Source organism: Artibeus jamaicensis, unplaced genomic scaffold (assembly GCF_021234435.1).
Source record: "Artibeus jamaicensis isolate MK-2021 breed Jamaican fruit bat unplaced genomic scaffold, CSHL_Jam_final contig_1127, whole genome shotgun sequence".
NCBI classification, from domain to species: Eukaryota; Metazoa; Chordata; class Mammalia; order Chiroptera; family Phyllostomidae; genus Artibeus; species Artibeus jamaicensis.
In genome coordinates this window covers 3,479,365-3,494,083 of record NW_026521219.1, presented here as the reverse complement: position 1 = coordinate 3,494,083, position 14,719 = coordinate 3,479,365, and the positions used below count along the sequence as shown (strand labels likewise).

At 35.7% G+C, this 14,719-nt stretch overlaps 1 protein-coding gene across 1 annotated transcript; it reads left to right on the top strand.

Moving 5' to 3' along the window:
• Positions 1-8,703: 8,703 nt before the first annotated feature.
• On the top strand, positions 8,704-14,500 carry LOC119050898 (cytochrome c oxidase subunit 7A2, mitochondrial). Its single transcript, XM_037147430.2, has 4 exons — positions 8,704-8,794; positions 10,075-10,164; positions 12,324-12,408; positions 14,294-14,500. Exons 1-4 carry the CDS (start codon positions 8,777-8,779, stop codon positions 14,350-14,352), a joined length of 252 nt encoding a protein of 83 aa, XP_037003325.1. The 5' UTR covers positions 8,704-8,776; the 3' UTR covers positions 14,353-14,500.
• The last annotated feature ends 219 nt before the right edge of the window (positions 14,501-14,719 follow it).

Genomic DNA, 14,719 nt, shown 5'->3' with positions numbered 1-14,719 from the left:
GGAAAAGTCTGGTAAATAGGAAATGAAGATGTGGTATAGGGAGGCAAGGATGGTGAAAATGATGAGGTGAGTGGGGTACACAGAAAATGAAAAGCCAGGCTAGGAAAGAAGAGCAGCTGAGAGGTAGGGTACATGAATGTTCTTCAGGCTGTTTACCTCCTTCCTGTCTTCATGGAAACACTGCCTTAGAATTGCAGTATGGTCTTTTGTTGGTTAAGTTGCAAAGTTTTGTAGAGGAGGGAGTAAGGGAGTGCTTTCTCAAGAAGAATTTTGATCCATAAATGTTGTAGAGTTTATATGATCTAGTAAATTGTTTTAGAGCCTCTTTTTAGCCCATACCCCATTTAATAAATACAAAAATCACATTCCCCTAATGTCATTTGAAGTTTCAGAATAAATCATACCATGCTGACCTTATTTTCTTCTATATGTCTGTAAAATTTATCAGAGAAATATACACACTTAAAAAAATCTAAAGGCCTTACAATGAAAAACAGTAGTCCCTGTCCCAACTTTCTCTACCTTCTACAATCATTTTGACTACAGAAGTTTTTTATTTTGGTATTTATCTTAGTGTATCTGAATAATATGCCTATTCTACAATTGCTTGACTTAACACTTTTAGACATTATCTTCATAATGTTATCAGATAATTCAGCTCTCTAACACACATACCTCCCCTTCTACCATTACGAAGTTATGTCATAATATTTACAATGTGTTAGCTGTTGCTTAATTATACTGTATACTGTAGAGCAATGTACCATGGTTACATTTCACATACTGGTAATTTAATTTTTTCTGGAGTTAATAATTCTCATTTTTAACACAACTTTCTGGAAAGGTCTTAAATTGTTTCCAACTTTTTGGTCAGTTTCACTGTATTCTCATCACTAGAGAGGTCTACTCTGCATTTGTCTTCTCTGCTAATCTCTACTGGTTGTTCTGTCCTCTGGCCTCGCTTCCATTGCCCCAGGACCTCTTTTTGTCACCTTCCTGTGTTGGATCTGCTGTTTACTCTCCTGTTTACTGGGGCACTTCCTTAGACTTAATCTTCCTAAGAAGTGGTTTATGAGAGGGAAATTTCCTGAATCCTTAAGTTGTCTGAAATGTTCTTACTTCACTTTTATATTTCATTGATATTTTTAGCTTAAATCATGTATGTTATCAAACTAATATCGCCTCAGAATTTTGAAAGCATTGCTTTCTTTTTTAGTTACCATTGTTGCTTTTGAGAAATCTGATCTTGTCTACCTAGCTCTGACACTGATGCTTAATTTTCTTACTTTTTCCCTCCAGTTGTTTTGACATTGTTGTCTGTTTTTGTTCTAGATTTCTTCATTTTGATCTTCCAACATTATCGTTCCATTGAATCTTTATGTATTTAAAAATATTTTAATTCCTAAGACTTCCTTTATTCTGTTTCTAAAAAATATTAATATATCTTAAGGATATATGGATATACAGCAGTGAGTAAAAGCAGTTTATAGTTGGGAGTATGTGAAACAATTTATTACTGTATTATTATTTATTATGGTATTTTTATTATAACTGTAAGCTTGCTTTGCCCACCCCTGTATTTTTGCTTTCTATACTCTTTTTACATTGATCTTTGTTGCTGCTATTTTTAATTTTAGAAGCAAGTTTGCTTCTCTTGTTCATGTAGGTGACTTTCCTTGAATGTTTGGTAGTCTCAGCAATCTCATTATGAAAGAATAGACCCAAAGAATAATTGAAAGCTCCTTCTTTGTGGGCAGTGCTTGACTAGTGATAGGCTCCACTTAACACAGTGCACCTCAAAAATTTGTTCTCTTCATGATAAAAAGTTTAGACATGTATTATAGTAAATAGCTGGCAGGTCAGCAGCTGTAGGTGGACTGAATTTTGAGAGGCACTGCATTAGGGAATGGTTGTTAGAGAATCAGGCATTTGGAGGCTTTTTTCTCTGCAACTGTTCAATTCCTCTAGGGAAGAATTCTGTAATCTGCAAAAGGAAGGGGTTGAAGGAGGTTCTGTTTATTACTACTTTAGCTCTGCTTCTGCCTTGTCCCACACCTCACTTCTGTTTTCCACTTCACACATATTTTCCTATACTTGTCCCTCAGCACATTCCTTCCATCCTGTTGTCTCCATTACTTCAGATACAAGTTCTCTTGTCCTCAGCCTGTGGGAAAGAGTGATGGAGGTGAGAAGTTGTATTTGATTGGCTGAGAGAGGTAGGGCAGGGGCTGGATAATTTTCACCTGGCCATTTTCAGACCTGTCCCTTGGCTTCACTCTGCTATAACTTTTAGCTTCATGTCTGAGCCTCTCAAGGGTTGTGGGACCAATCAGCATGCTTCTCACTGATGTCACCCTTGCAGTCCCTTCAGATCGCAGCTGCCTCTGTCCTGCTCAGTCATACTGCAGTTGCTTTCTGTTTCCCAGAAGTCTGTTGAAATCCATTTTCTCCTCTGTTTCCTTTCTACTTTTCATCTTTTGGGGCTCATATCCTTTCTAGGTTTTAGATTATTATACAGTTAACTTTACTTTTTCCCTTATAGTATACAGTTCTGTGAGTTCTAACTCATGTCTAGAGTTTTGTAACCTTCATAGGATACAGAGCAGTGCTATCAAACCTCAAATTCGCTTATACTGACTGTCCCATTGTCACATTTCTCCTCTCCTATAAACCTAGGCAACCACTGATCTCTTTCCCATCCCCACAGTTTTGTCTTCTAGAATGTCATAAATGGAATTATACCATATATAACCTTGGAACTGGCTTCTTGCACTCAGCATAGTGCCTGTGAGATTTATTTAAAGGACTGCCAATGCCTCATGTCCTTTTCATTTCTTTCCTCATATTTACAAGTGAGAGGGAGAAGAGAAGAGATGCTTGGGGCCAATCTACCATCTTAAACCAGAAATACCTTGAAAAACCTTCTGGTGATTTTATAACATTTTAAAATCTTTTTTCCATTTATTTATTTAAAAGCTTTTTGAATATATTGGGGTGACATTAGTTAATAAGATTATATAGGTTTCAAATATGTAACTATAACATTTTAAAATCTTAAAAGATAAAGTTGTTAATATACTTTCAGTATACTAATGGGAGCTTTTTATGTCACATACTTTTCAGTAGGGTGATGTGGAAGAAGATTGAACTCACCATACATCAACTTTACATAAACTGTCAAGACTGATATGCCACCTTCTTTCAAGGACCAGAAATGCAGAAAAGATAGCTTCATAAGTGTATGTCAAATGACAGTTGGATCAGTGGTCTAAGATAATCTCTGGGGTGTGTGGTCCTTCCTTTTTGCAATAAAGTTTGTTAAAGAGTGGTTTATATTTTATTGTCATTTTCAACTTCAGCCAGGCTTTATAACCCCATGATTGCACTGTAGCCTGCTCTCTGTCAACTCTGTCCAAAGGATTGCGTTGGGGGAGAGTATGGGATTCAGAGGCATGTTGCTCTGGCTCATATATGTAAACTCTGTCTTCAGATTATTTCGTCTCCTAAACCATTTATTTTACTATTTCCTTGTCAGTAAAATGGGGATTTTAATACCCACTTAACATTCTGTTTTGAGGGATAAGGGAAGTGATAGATGACAAGCATTTAGCACAAAGTGTAGAGAAATGACAGTGAACAGTTTCCACTTCTTTTTTGTGGAATCAAATGAACTTACCTATATCTTGAACTTTTGCCCCATTTGATAGTTTGGCATTTTCCTTCTGTCTTCATTTTTAAAATATGGCTTCTGCGAATAACTCTCCTGATTATCTTCCTACTTATTTGTTCTAGTCTCCTTTATATATTCCTCGGTTATGCTCACCATATAGAACTGGGAGTTCTTTGAGATCATGTTCTGGGCTCTTTTCTCACTTTACAAATACTTCCTCAGAAATCTTAAATTCTCATAATTTCTATTACTACCTTCACACTGACTTCATTATCTTCATGAGCTGTTGATTGTTCACTATAGATTGTTTACTATAGGTCTCTTCTTGGGTTGTCCTTGCATTTCTCAAGGTTAGTAAGGCCAAAACAGGAATCTACTAGCCTGGGGTTTCGACCAACCACCTTAGGAGGTAAGCCAGAAATCTTGTTTTCCTCTTCAGCTCCTCAGTCCATTAAAACCACTACATTTTGTTGGTTTTTAAAGGTACTTCCTTATAGCTGGCTCTTTAATCCATCCCTTTATCTACATTTCTTTGCTGATTTATTTCAGGTTTTCTTTCTTCCTTGGATTATAAAAGCCTTCTAGACTCTCTCTTCCTAGTAACTTATGTTCGTTTCAGCCTTTCACAGCTGCCAGAATGATCTTGAAATAGAGTTCTGAGCTTGACAGTTTGCCATTTAAACTGCACCTCCAGGATAAAATTTAATACCACTAAAATCTCACACCCACCTTCCACTGTTGCCTCACACTCCCCATGTCCTGCCAACCAAACTAGTTACAATTCCCCAAGATACCTGTTAAACCTCTTCTTTGCCTCTGCATATGCAATACCTTCTACCTGGGTATTTCTGTTAATCTACATCTCCTTACCCGATTTTTCCTCTCGTGATAATAGCTAACATTTATGAAATTATATCATTTAACCTCCACATCCACCCAATTATGATGGATACTGTTATCTTTATTTTACAGATAAACAGGTATGAATAGATTATGAAATTTGCCTTTAGTTTCATTATTAGCTGATTTCGGATCTGACTTCTAAGTTCTGTACTACAATAATATTTTTTTCTCTTTTCACTCCATCTAGGCCTGTGTTTATAGTTTATGCAGTAGATAATGCTTGATTCTAAATCCAGATTATTAATCATGTTCTTGCCCAGCCTGGAATATCTTTTAATCTCTACTCCCATTTATTCTAATTTTACCAGATCCTGCTAACATCCAGTCTTTTCAAAACCTTCCTAATGACCATTACCTTCCATGACTTTCCTGTAGCAACTTTTGCTGTAGCAGTTAACAAAGGGTCATTTATGTCTGCATCATAATTTACTCTTATGTTTATATTATCTTCTTAATAAGATTATATGCTTTAGAAAATCAAAGATTTAGTTTTCTCCTGAGCATATTGCAGAGTGTTACCTTTATAGTATGTCCTCAATAAGTTATTGTCCAATAAGGAGTGAACTCAGTCATATGTTTTAAAGTATTTTTCATAAGATTTTAGAGCTGTACAGCCCCTTTAATGATGAAAATACAGACTTGCAATTAGGTAAATTATTTAATAAAATAATAAAGCAGTTAATTGAAAATGAAGTGTTTTTTGATTCCTGGCTACATAATTAAAAAAGTGTTATATTGAAATGCTGCCTTTTAATCTAACTAGTAGTTTTGATACATTAAAGTTCACATGAAGTTCTGTTCTATATATTTTTTATAAAACTGGATGTGGATTAAGCATGGTTCCAGAATTAAAATATACATCTCAATCACACAAAACTCTGTCTAGCATTTGTCTGCTTTTTGTTTATAGATGCTATAAGCAGGATCAAAGTAAGGGATTTTTTTTGGGGGGGGTAAGGTAAAGATTTCACTGATTTGGTAACTTTGCACCAATTGTGAAATATTTTCACTTAGTAATTTTACATCTGATGCCATAAACAATATCTTAACAACACTTAACCATTGTTTACCACATATATAAATGTACTGCCAGTTCTGTTAGAATACTCAAGAACCTTCTGGAGGAAATATTTTTCAAAACAGCTATTTCTAATAATTTCCCCAATATTACAGAAGAACCTCATACTGATTTTTTTGGGGGTAGGAACTTATTTTGAAAATAACTGTTCTTCAGAGGATGAATTTAGAAATCTGGTAAAAAATTTCAAGTGTGCCTGGGAAGATCCAGTAAAGTTTGATAGGCACCCAGGTGCATTCAGCCATATTTTTTTCTGTCAGGATAATCACAATTTACAGAGCAAGAGTAAGGAGACAATGAGTGAGGAACCCTAGGATTGAAAAATGTTTGAAAGGAATACGGTATTAAAAATATTTTTTGAATTTTTATATTTAATGTTTATTTGTGCAGTATACTATTTGTTTAACTAGTATTTACTGTGTGCTGGTTATTAGTCCAGGTCCTGGGGATACAGCAGTGGGTAAAATAATTTTAAGCAGGGTCATTTAAGTTCTTCAAAGCATTGCTGCTGTGTGGAAGATAAACTGAATGGCAGAGCAAAAGCAGGGAAACCAGTTTCAAAAGGCTTTTGCAATAATGCATCAAGAGATGATGATGGTTTGTCTTGGAGTGGTAGTAGCGATGGAGATAAGAAGTGGTCAGATTCAGATTATATTTTAATGGCTCAGCCAACACCTTGGGGCTTGAAATGAAGAAAATTGCAGAGGAGAACACTTAGAAATGAAAGAATTCCATTTTGGTGGTAATTTTGAGATGCCCATTATACACCTAAGTGGAGATGTATGGAGTTAAAGGTAAAGGAAAGGTCAGGGTGGAGAGTTGTCAGCACCAAATGGTGTTTCATGGCATTGGATGGAAGTGCAAAAGGATAAATGTTAAAAACAAAACAACGAAACAAAACTGGTATTCTCAAACCTCATCCTGAGAGGATGAGGAAACTAGAAGTAGCAGCTGCTGAAATAAAGTGGCCCTGGCTGGTGTGACTCAGTGGATTGAGTGCTGGCCTGCAAACCAAAGGGTCACCAGTTCAATTCCCAGTCAGGGCACCTGCCTGGTTTGTGGGCCAGGCCCCCAGTATGGGGTGGCACAAGAGGCAACCATACATTGATGCTTCCCTCTTTCCCTTTCTAAAACTAAAATCTTAATAATAAAGTGTATAGATGCCTGGTTAACGCAACGTTTCAAACTATACATACATGTTACAGTGTATTGCATTTATGGCTTATTTACAAATAAAAATTTGGAAGTATACTTTGAGGGATTGATCAAATGTTAAATGTTGCTCATACATAATAAAGATGAAAATTCAGATTGACAGGCAACGTAGAAGCCATTGGTGATACTAAATGAGCAGTAAAAGCTCACCCAACATGAAATAAATTAAAAAAAAACAGGAAGGAAAGTCAAGTGTAAGGAAATTTGTGTTTTATTTTGAAAAAGAGAAATAGAATGGTAACTAAAATCAAAGGAGGTTTGTTTGTTTAATGTGGGAATGTTTATATGCTGATGGGATGATTCAGTAAAGGGGAAAATCATACTGTACTAAGTGACATGCAAATAAGGACCTGCATCTACTTTTATGTGAATCTTTAGTTATTTTTGAAGAGCCATTGATGTCATATATGTGTGTGTACATATATTATATATAAAATCTGTGTGTATATATAATCAGTTTTCTGTTGGTTAGCAGTGTATCCCCTTTAAGCAGTCAGTCTGTGGGAATTGGTAAGAAATTCACATCATCTCGTTGAGAAGTTTACAATCTAATTGGCTAAATGGAGAAAACATAAGAAAGCACATACGACTTTAACAAGTTCAAACAATAGACAATCCACTTTTAAAAAATTGTATACTCCAACTATTGGCACCTGTCCTCAAGGATTTCCTTCAGTATGTAATGCAGATGGGGGAATAAAATCAGGTCCTTTCAGCCCTAATCCAGGGAAGAAATGAATTGGGTTATTTATAATGGTGAAGAAGAGAACTTGAATTGGAGACAGGTAACTTGATGGTCTAACCGTAAAGATTAGAAAGGATGATTTTAATATTACTGTTTGTCTACACATTTCACGTATGCTAAACCAAATGCTATGATATATGCTAAACCATATATCATCAGCTTCCTATTTGAAATGACAGCGGGTTAATTAGAAATGAGTTTGTCAGAAGGTTGAAAAGGTCTTTATTGTGGTATAGAGTATATATTTTTACTTTTATATATACTTGGGAGTGGGCGTAGAGAATAAAGACAGTTGCAGCATTATATAAGCAAGATCGATGCAGGACACAGTGACAACTTATCTGTACAATAACTGCTTTGCCTAGAAACTGCAGTATGGAAAGTGCCCTGCTGGACCCGAGGTAGCAAATCCAAATTGGCTATCCCATTTCTTGTCCCCAGTTGAAATATCCGCCACCCCACTCCCGCTGCCCTCTGGCGTTTTGAGAAATGAGAAAAGCTTCCACAAGCTCTGCGTAAGAGCTTCTTGCATGAGAAATTCTGCAGCATCCAAAGATACAAGAAAAATTGGTATTCCGACGCAGGTCTTCACAGCATCCTCTCAGCACAAGGAACAATAACGCCCTCAACAACAGCTTCTTCGGTGGAGAAAACTGAACACGTGTAAGAGGAGTTACCTTCTCTGTTCTGAATTTCATTCAGCTTCACAGCTTACAGTTCAGCCAGGCTAGTGTTCTTTCTGTCCCTAGACTGGCTCAAAGCTTGCTCAAAGTTTTACGCTCAAAGTTCTTGTTCAAAATAGACAATATTCTGGTCTCACACTAATTTTATCTAAGCTAGTTAAAAGAGTACTTAACACATCACTCCTCACATCCCTGATCTCAAAAGTCACTTCTAAGCCTTAGTCCCCGGGGCCAGCCGCGGGAATGGCGTCCGACAGGTCAAAAACGACATCAAGGAGCCAAAACGGCCAGCTGGCTAGAGCGGCCACAGCGCCTCGCTGCTTTCGCTTTTCATTTGCTCTCTACCGTTATGGAGCCTATCTCTTCCCGGAAATATTTGGGACGTTGACGTTTACGCAAGGCCAGAAAGTACTTCCGGTTCCGGTGTGGCGATAGCTTCTGGTGTTTCGTTGAGGCGTTTGGTGGGCAGTAGCTGAGCCAACATGCTGCGGAATCTGCTGGTGGGTGAGGAGTTTCTCGGCTTTCAGTCGCAGTGAGGGATGATGGGGTTGGCAGAGGAGGCTAAGGGGTCACGGACCACATAAAAGCCTGTTCGGAGAGTGAAGGAGGAGGGGAGAAGGCGGCTTCTTAAGTCACCTTGACCTGCGTCCTTTTTTCCTGACGTTACTCTCCCTTCCTGTTCCCTCGCTTCAGGCTGCGCTTGGTAGGTGTTGGGGGTGGAAAGGCTAAAGAAATGACTAGAGGGTTGTTGGTCAGCCAGCGTTGGTTTTCTCAGCCTCCCCCCCTCACTCTCAGGGCCCTGGATGAGTTCAGTAGGTCTGATTTTAGTTAAACCAAGGTCCAGGTGGGAAGTGGCTGATATACCCAGGAGCCTCAGACAGAAAGCTGTTCCTCTGCCATTGAAAGGCCTTAAGTTTCCGTTGGTTCTGAGCGTTGTGAGCAACAAAAGCAGTTTAAAGAGCTAGCCGTTGCATTTCCGATGGGACAGCAGCAGTCACGGCGGAAATGTACTGTTGCTTCCTTCAGACGGTTCTGCAGTGTCCTTCATCGCTCCACCGACTTTGAGCGTGTGAAATATTTTTTTCGGAATTTCCAAAAGGAAAAGAAAATGTAATAGTGACCGCTTTTGTAATAACTCAGTAAGATTTTGCTTAGTTTCTTAATATATTTAGAAAGTGAAGTGTGTGTTTAATTAAATTGGGTATATAGTGAAAGTCTTTAAAAATATTTATATCCTATCGCTTCTCGGCCTTTTGGCTAAGATCAAGTGTAAAAATATTTATATCCAATTAAGGATTTTTTAAGGGAAAAATGTAATGGGAGAAACAATTTTAATGCTAGTTATTTTGATATCAAGTAGTAGATTTTTAATATGATAGAGTATTAAATGAAAACATTTGAGCTTAGTGTATTTTGTAACCATTTTTTATTTTTGTAATATATAGCAGTATGATTTCCTCAAGGATTATATAATCATACTTGGTCAATTCAGGTAAAGCTCATGGGAATTTGGGTTTTTTGTCTTTTTCTTTTTTCTTGCTCAGAATTAGTATGAATTGCTTCTTGATTGTGGTTTTTGGACACTGCAGAATGTAATGTAAAGAACAGGATGAGCAACAAATTGGAAATCATGGATGTTGGTTTATAACTTTGTTAGTGACTAAATATGTTTTAACTTTCACTTTTCTTCTTCTGTAATTTAAAAGGTTAAACCATGGTTGGTTTAGAAGGTTTCTGTAAGCCCTAAGTCTGTTTAATACGAATGCATTTAACGTTGTAGGCTCTTCGCCAGGTCGCCCAGAGGACCATAACTACTGCTTCACGCAGGCAGTTTGAAAATAAAGTTCCAGAGAAACAAAAGTTATTTCAGGTACTGAAATATTTTATGAGAGATTGTTATTTATAATAATATGATTACCAAAAGGTGGAGATATGAATTAAACCTGGACACGTCTGATTATTAGTGATCCTGTTGTAGCAGCAAAAGAATAATAAGAAACTGTTTGTTGCTAGCTAACTGAGCATTTGTTCTATCCAGGAGGTCCTTGAGGAAGCAGAAGGGAGGAGAAAGGGTATATATAGGTCAGTGACTCTTTGGATGAGTTACATTGGGTTGACACTCTTTATGGTAGTTACACAGGAATAGGCAAATGAAACATAGGAATGGCCCATAAACAAATAAACAAACAAGAAATACATATAATATATGTTAAAGGTGCTATTCCTGAACAGGAATAGGATACAGTTAATTGGTATCGGAAAAATTGGGTGACAATTTTAAAGAAAGTAAAGTTAGATCCCTTCTATTTTTATATTAAAATATAAATTGCAGATATAAATGTGCCTCAAAAAAAATTAGAAGGAAACATAGGAGATATTAACCCCTACCAGTTTTGTTGAGGTATGATTGACAAAATTTGTATATAGTTAGGTTATACCTGATTTTTAAGGTATACAATCTGATGTTTAATGTGTTTGTGGTGATTTTCACAGTTGAGTTAATTAACACATCTGTCACCTTATGTAGTTACTTTTTTGTGTGGATCTACTGTCTACCACTTAAGACCTACTGTCTTAGCAAATTTGACGTATACAGTACAGTATTAACTACTATAATTGTGGGGGTGGGAAAACTTCCTAAGGAAGCTGTGATGGATAAAATTAGCAAAGTTTGATGGCATGAAAATTTTAAATGCATTTATGGTTACAAAAGACAAGTGACAAACTGGGAGCAAATTTTAAAAATATAACAAAACTTAATGTCTTTAGTATACGAAGAGTTTCTACAAATTAATTTGAAATGAAAATTAAAATTACAGGTTACTAATTTTTATCTACAATTGTCAAAATTTTAGAAAGATTTAAAATAGGTTATCTTAGCAAGGTGTGGGAGATGGGTACATTGATCCCAATACTTTGATACACGTTAGGTAGGTAGTGTAATTGGTGCAAAAGTTTTAAAGAGTATTTGAAACTATATCATTAAAAACAAATCACAATGTACCCTATCATCTAGGACTCCCACTTTTAAGAATCTTTCCCACAGAAATAGTAGCACAAGTATTTAAAAACAAAAAAGGCCAATCATTATGGGATTTTGATATCCCCAAACCCCAATAACCTAAATATGCATTAGTAGAGGACTTGCTAATTCAATTATTATATTTTACACAGTAGAATGCTAGTAGTCATTAAAAGGAACAAGGTAGGTTTAACTAACAATATTTTTCAAGGTAGAATTGAACAAAAAAGTAATATGTGGTAGATTATTATGTAGCATAACCTCATTTTGTATATAAGAACATATGTATATAAATAAGAAGATGCGCCAGTATAAGCATAAGAACATCTTTAAGGATATGTACAATGCTGTTAATAGTGGTTTTCTCATGAGGATAGACTTAGTGAGATAGAGTAGTTTACCTTTATAAGTAATTAGATTGTCCATGATTTTTTTTGTTTTATCGTGATCTCTAGTTTTTTGCAAATAAATTTTTAAGTGATTAAAATGTTGGATTATCTAAACTATTTATAAAAGTATAATGGTTATATTAAACATCTCTCTGTGCCAGGTGCTGAAATAAGGGCTAAGGGTATGATTTAGGGTTATAAACTAAAACTCCTTTTCTTTTCTTTTTTCTCTTCTTGTGTTTTTGAAAGAAAGAATCTTTTCTGTGACTGAATCTAGAGTGTGATGGTTACTAATATTTTTAATAATTATGTTGCTGGATTCAATGTGTATATTTTCAGAGCATTTAACATTTATATTTTATATGTTTAATGGGAAGAACATCTTTATTGGATCTGAAATTAACTTTAAAGAATGTCAATTTTAGAAGTTCTCATTTTAAAAGTAGTAGTAGTAAAGAATCAGGAAAATTGGAATTCTTTTTAATTTTGAAATGTAAAATATTTTAATTCCAAGGGTTGAAGGAGCCACTTAATTTTAAGTGAGTAGATTAGCCTTTTGAACTTAGTTGGAAACAAATGATATGTATATTATTTATTATTATTATTTTTTTAACCTAGGAGGATAATGGAATTCCAGTGCATCTGAAGGGTGGGGTAGCTGATGCCCTCCTGTATAGAGCTACCATGATTCTTACAGTTGGTGGTAAGACATTTGAAATGCTTGGTTTATAGAAAAGTAATAGTATAGGTAACTAACAATTTTATTGCTTTTACTGTGCCGGTATTTTTTTAAAAATATTTTACTTATTTATTTTTTAGAGAAAGGGGAAGGGAAGGAGAAAGAGTGGGAGAAAAACATCAGTGCGCGGTTGCCTCTCACGTGGTCCCCACTGGGGACCTGGCCTGCAACCCAGGCATGTGCTCTGACTGGGAATCGAACTGGTGACCCTTTGTTTCGCAGGCCCGTGCTCAATCCACTGAGCTACACCAGCCAGGGCATTGTGCTTTTTAAAATATTTTTTGTTGTGTATTAGGTAACATTTTTATTTTATTTTAATATTTTACTTATTTATTTTTAAATGGAGGGGAGAGAAAGAGTGGGAGAGAATCCAGGCATGAGCCTGGACTGGGAATTGAACCAGTAAGCCTTTGTTTCACAAGGCGGTGCTTGATTCACTGAACTGCACCAGTCAGGGTAGATTTATTAATATGATTATGTGTTTCAAGCATATGATTCTATAATACATCATCTGTATAAAGCATTGTGTTAGGCCAGTATTTTAACATATGTAGTCTGTTTCTAGAATATGAGATCTTACTCCTTTGCATATAAGTATTCAAGAAGATGATTGCTACACACTGTGCAAGAGCATTTTAATGTCTTTAAAACTGTACTGATAAAGTTTGATGATTACCTTCTGATAGATGTGGCTTTCCATTGTGCCACCGGTGGCCTTACAGGCCTTTGGAGGAACCGACACACCCACTCTACCCCACACCATCCACCCTAAAGGGCTTTTCAACATTTTGACTGGAATGCGTAATAAAAACATTTTACATCTAAATTCTGTACACACATTTTTATGACAAAACCTGTACATGTAAATACTGATTACTATATGCAGAAATGCTCTGACTTTTTTCCTATGGGTTGGGCAGGTCCATTATTCAGTATTAATTAGCACGTGGAATACAAATTGGTATGCTAGGAGCAGAGTTGGGAATTTGAATGATTGCTCTCTGGGGGAGGAAGGAAACCACTTTGAGTGATTACTGTGTGTTTATCTATTGATAGGAGTGCCACGTATGGATTTCTGTAACCCTTGTATTAAATCCATAATATATTCTTATTTTAAGATGAAATTATGTTCTTTACTCAAGGTAATATTGCTTCTCTGTGGAAAAGCTGGGATTTGAGCACTCATTACAAAGTCCCTCTGCTCATGCCAAGGTGCCTTTGGCGTGAATTGAATAGAGTGAAGGGGTGTTTAAGGATGGAGACAACAACCAGATAGTGACATTGGGATTTCTTCAGATAAAGTCCTACATTTTTTTTTTTGTCCAGTGTGACTGTTTCTTAGACATTCTGGTTAATTAGTTTTAAAAATAAATTTCTAGTTATTAGACCTTCTTACATTAAGTTTGACGATTTTAAAGTTATATATTACTGTTTCTTGGTTTTTAACCTTGATAATACATTTTAGGAAAGACTTGTGTATTTTGACTTCTTTATTGGCTTTTAAATCATTCTTAGCATTTTTCAGTCAATTTTAGGTAAGTATGTGTTTCAAAGCATATTTAAACATTTTTTACATGTTATTAAGTTGACAGATACATTATTGAGCTATATCTAGCACTTTGTATAGATATGAATTAATATTGAAACTAGACTAAATATATATATGTATATATACACACACATTTTTAACATTTTGCTAGCATCTATCAACATATTTTTTTCATTCTCATAAGAGTAGTTTTATTGCCAACCTTGCCTTTATCTTACAACTTTTAGCTGAAATATTAGGGTTGTACATTTAAATCTTAGAACTTATTTAAATTCTCCTTTTGTTTCTTTTTATTTTTAGGAACAGCATATGCCATATATCAACTGGCCATGGCCTCACTTCCCAAGAAGCAGAATTGATTTTAGTTTATTCTCCCAGCAATCAGTTGGGTCAATTTCATTCAGCTCTCTTATCAACCAGTAAGCTGATTAATAACTGAGTTCTTCTTTGGGGATCAATATTTATTGACTTGTACTAACTGCCACCAATAAAGCAGTCTTTACCATGCTTTGTCTTATTTTATCACATTCTAGGATTACATATATCAATAATTTTCAGGTTTTGGTCGGTCTTAAAAATTTTAGATCAGGAACAAAAAATTATTTTGTCATTAAGGTATATAAAGTACAACTGTGAAATTATTTTAGTGAAATTTTATTTTTAGCTCAGAATTACATAGTGGATGGTCGTCAGCTTTAGTCAAGCTTGACACTTGAAGTCCCTGCC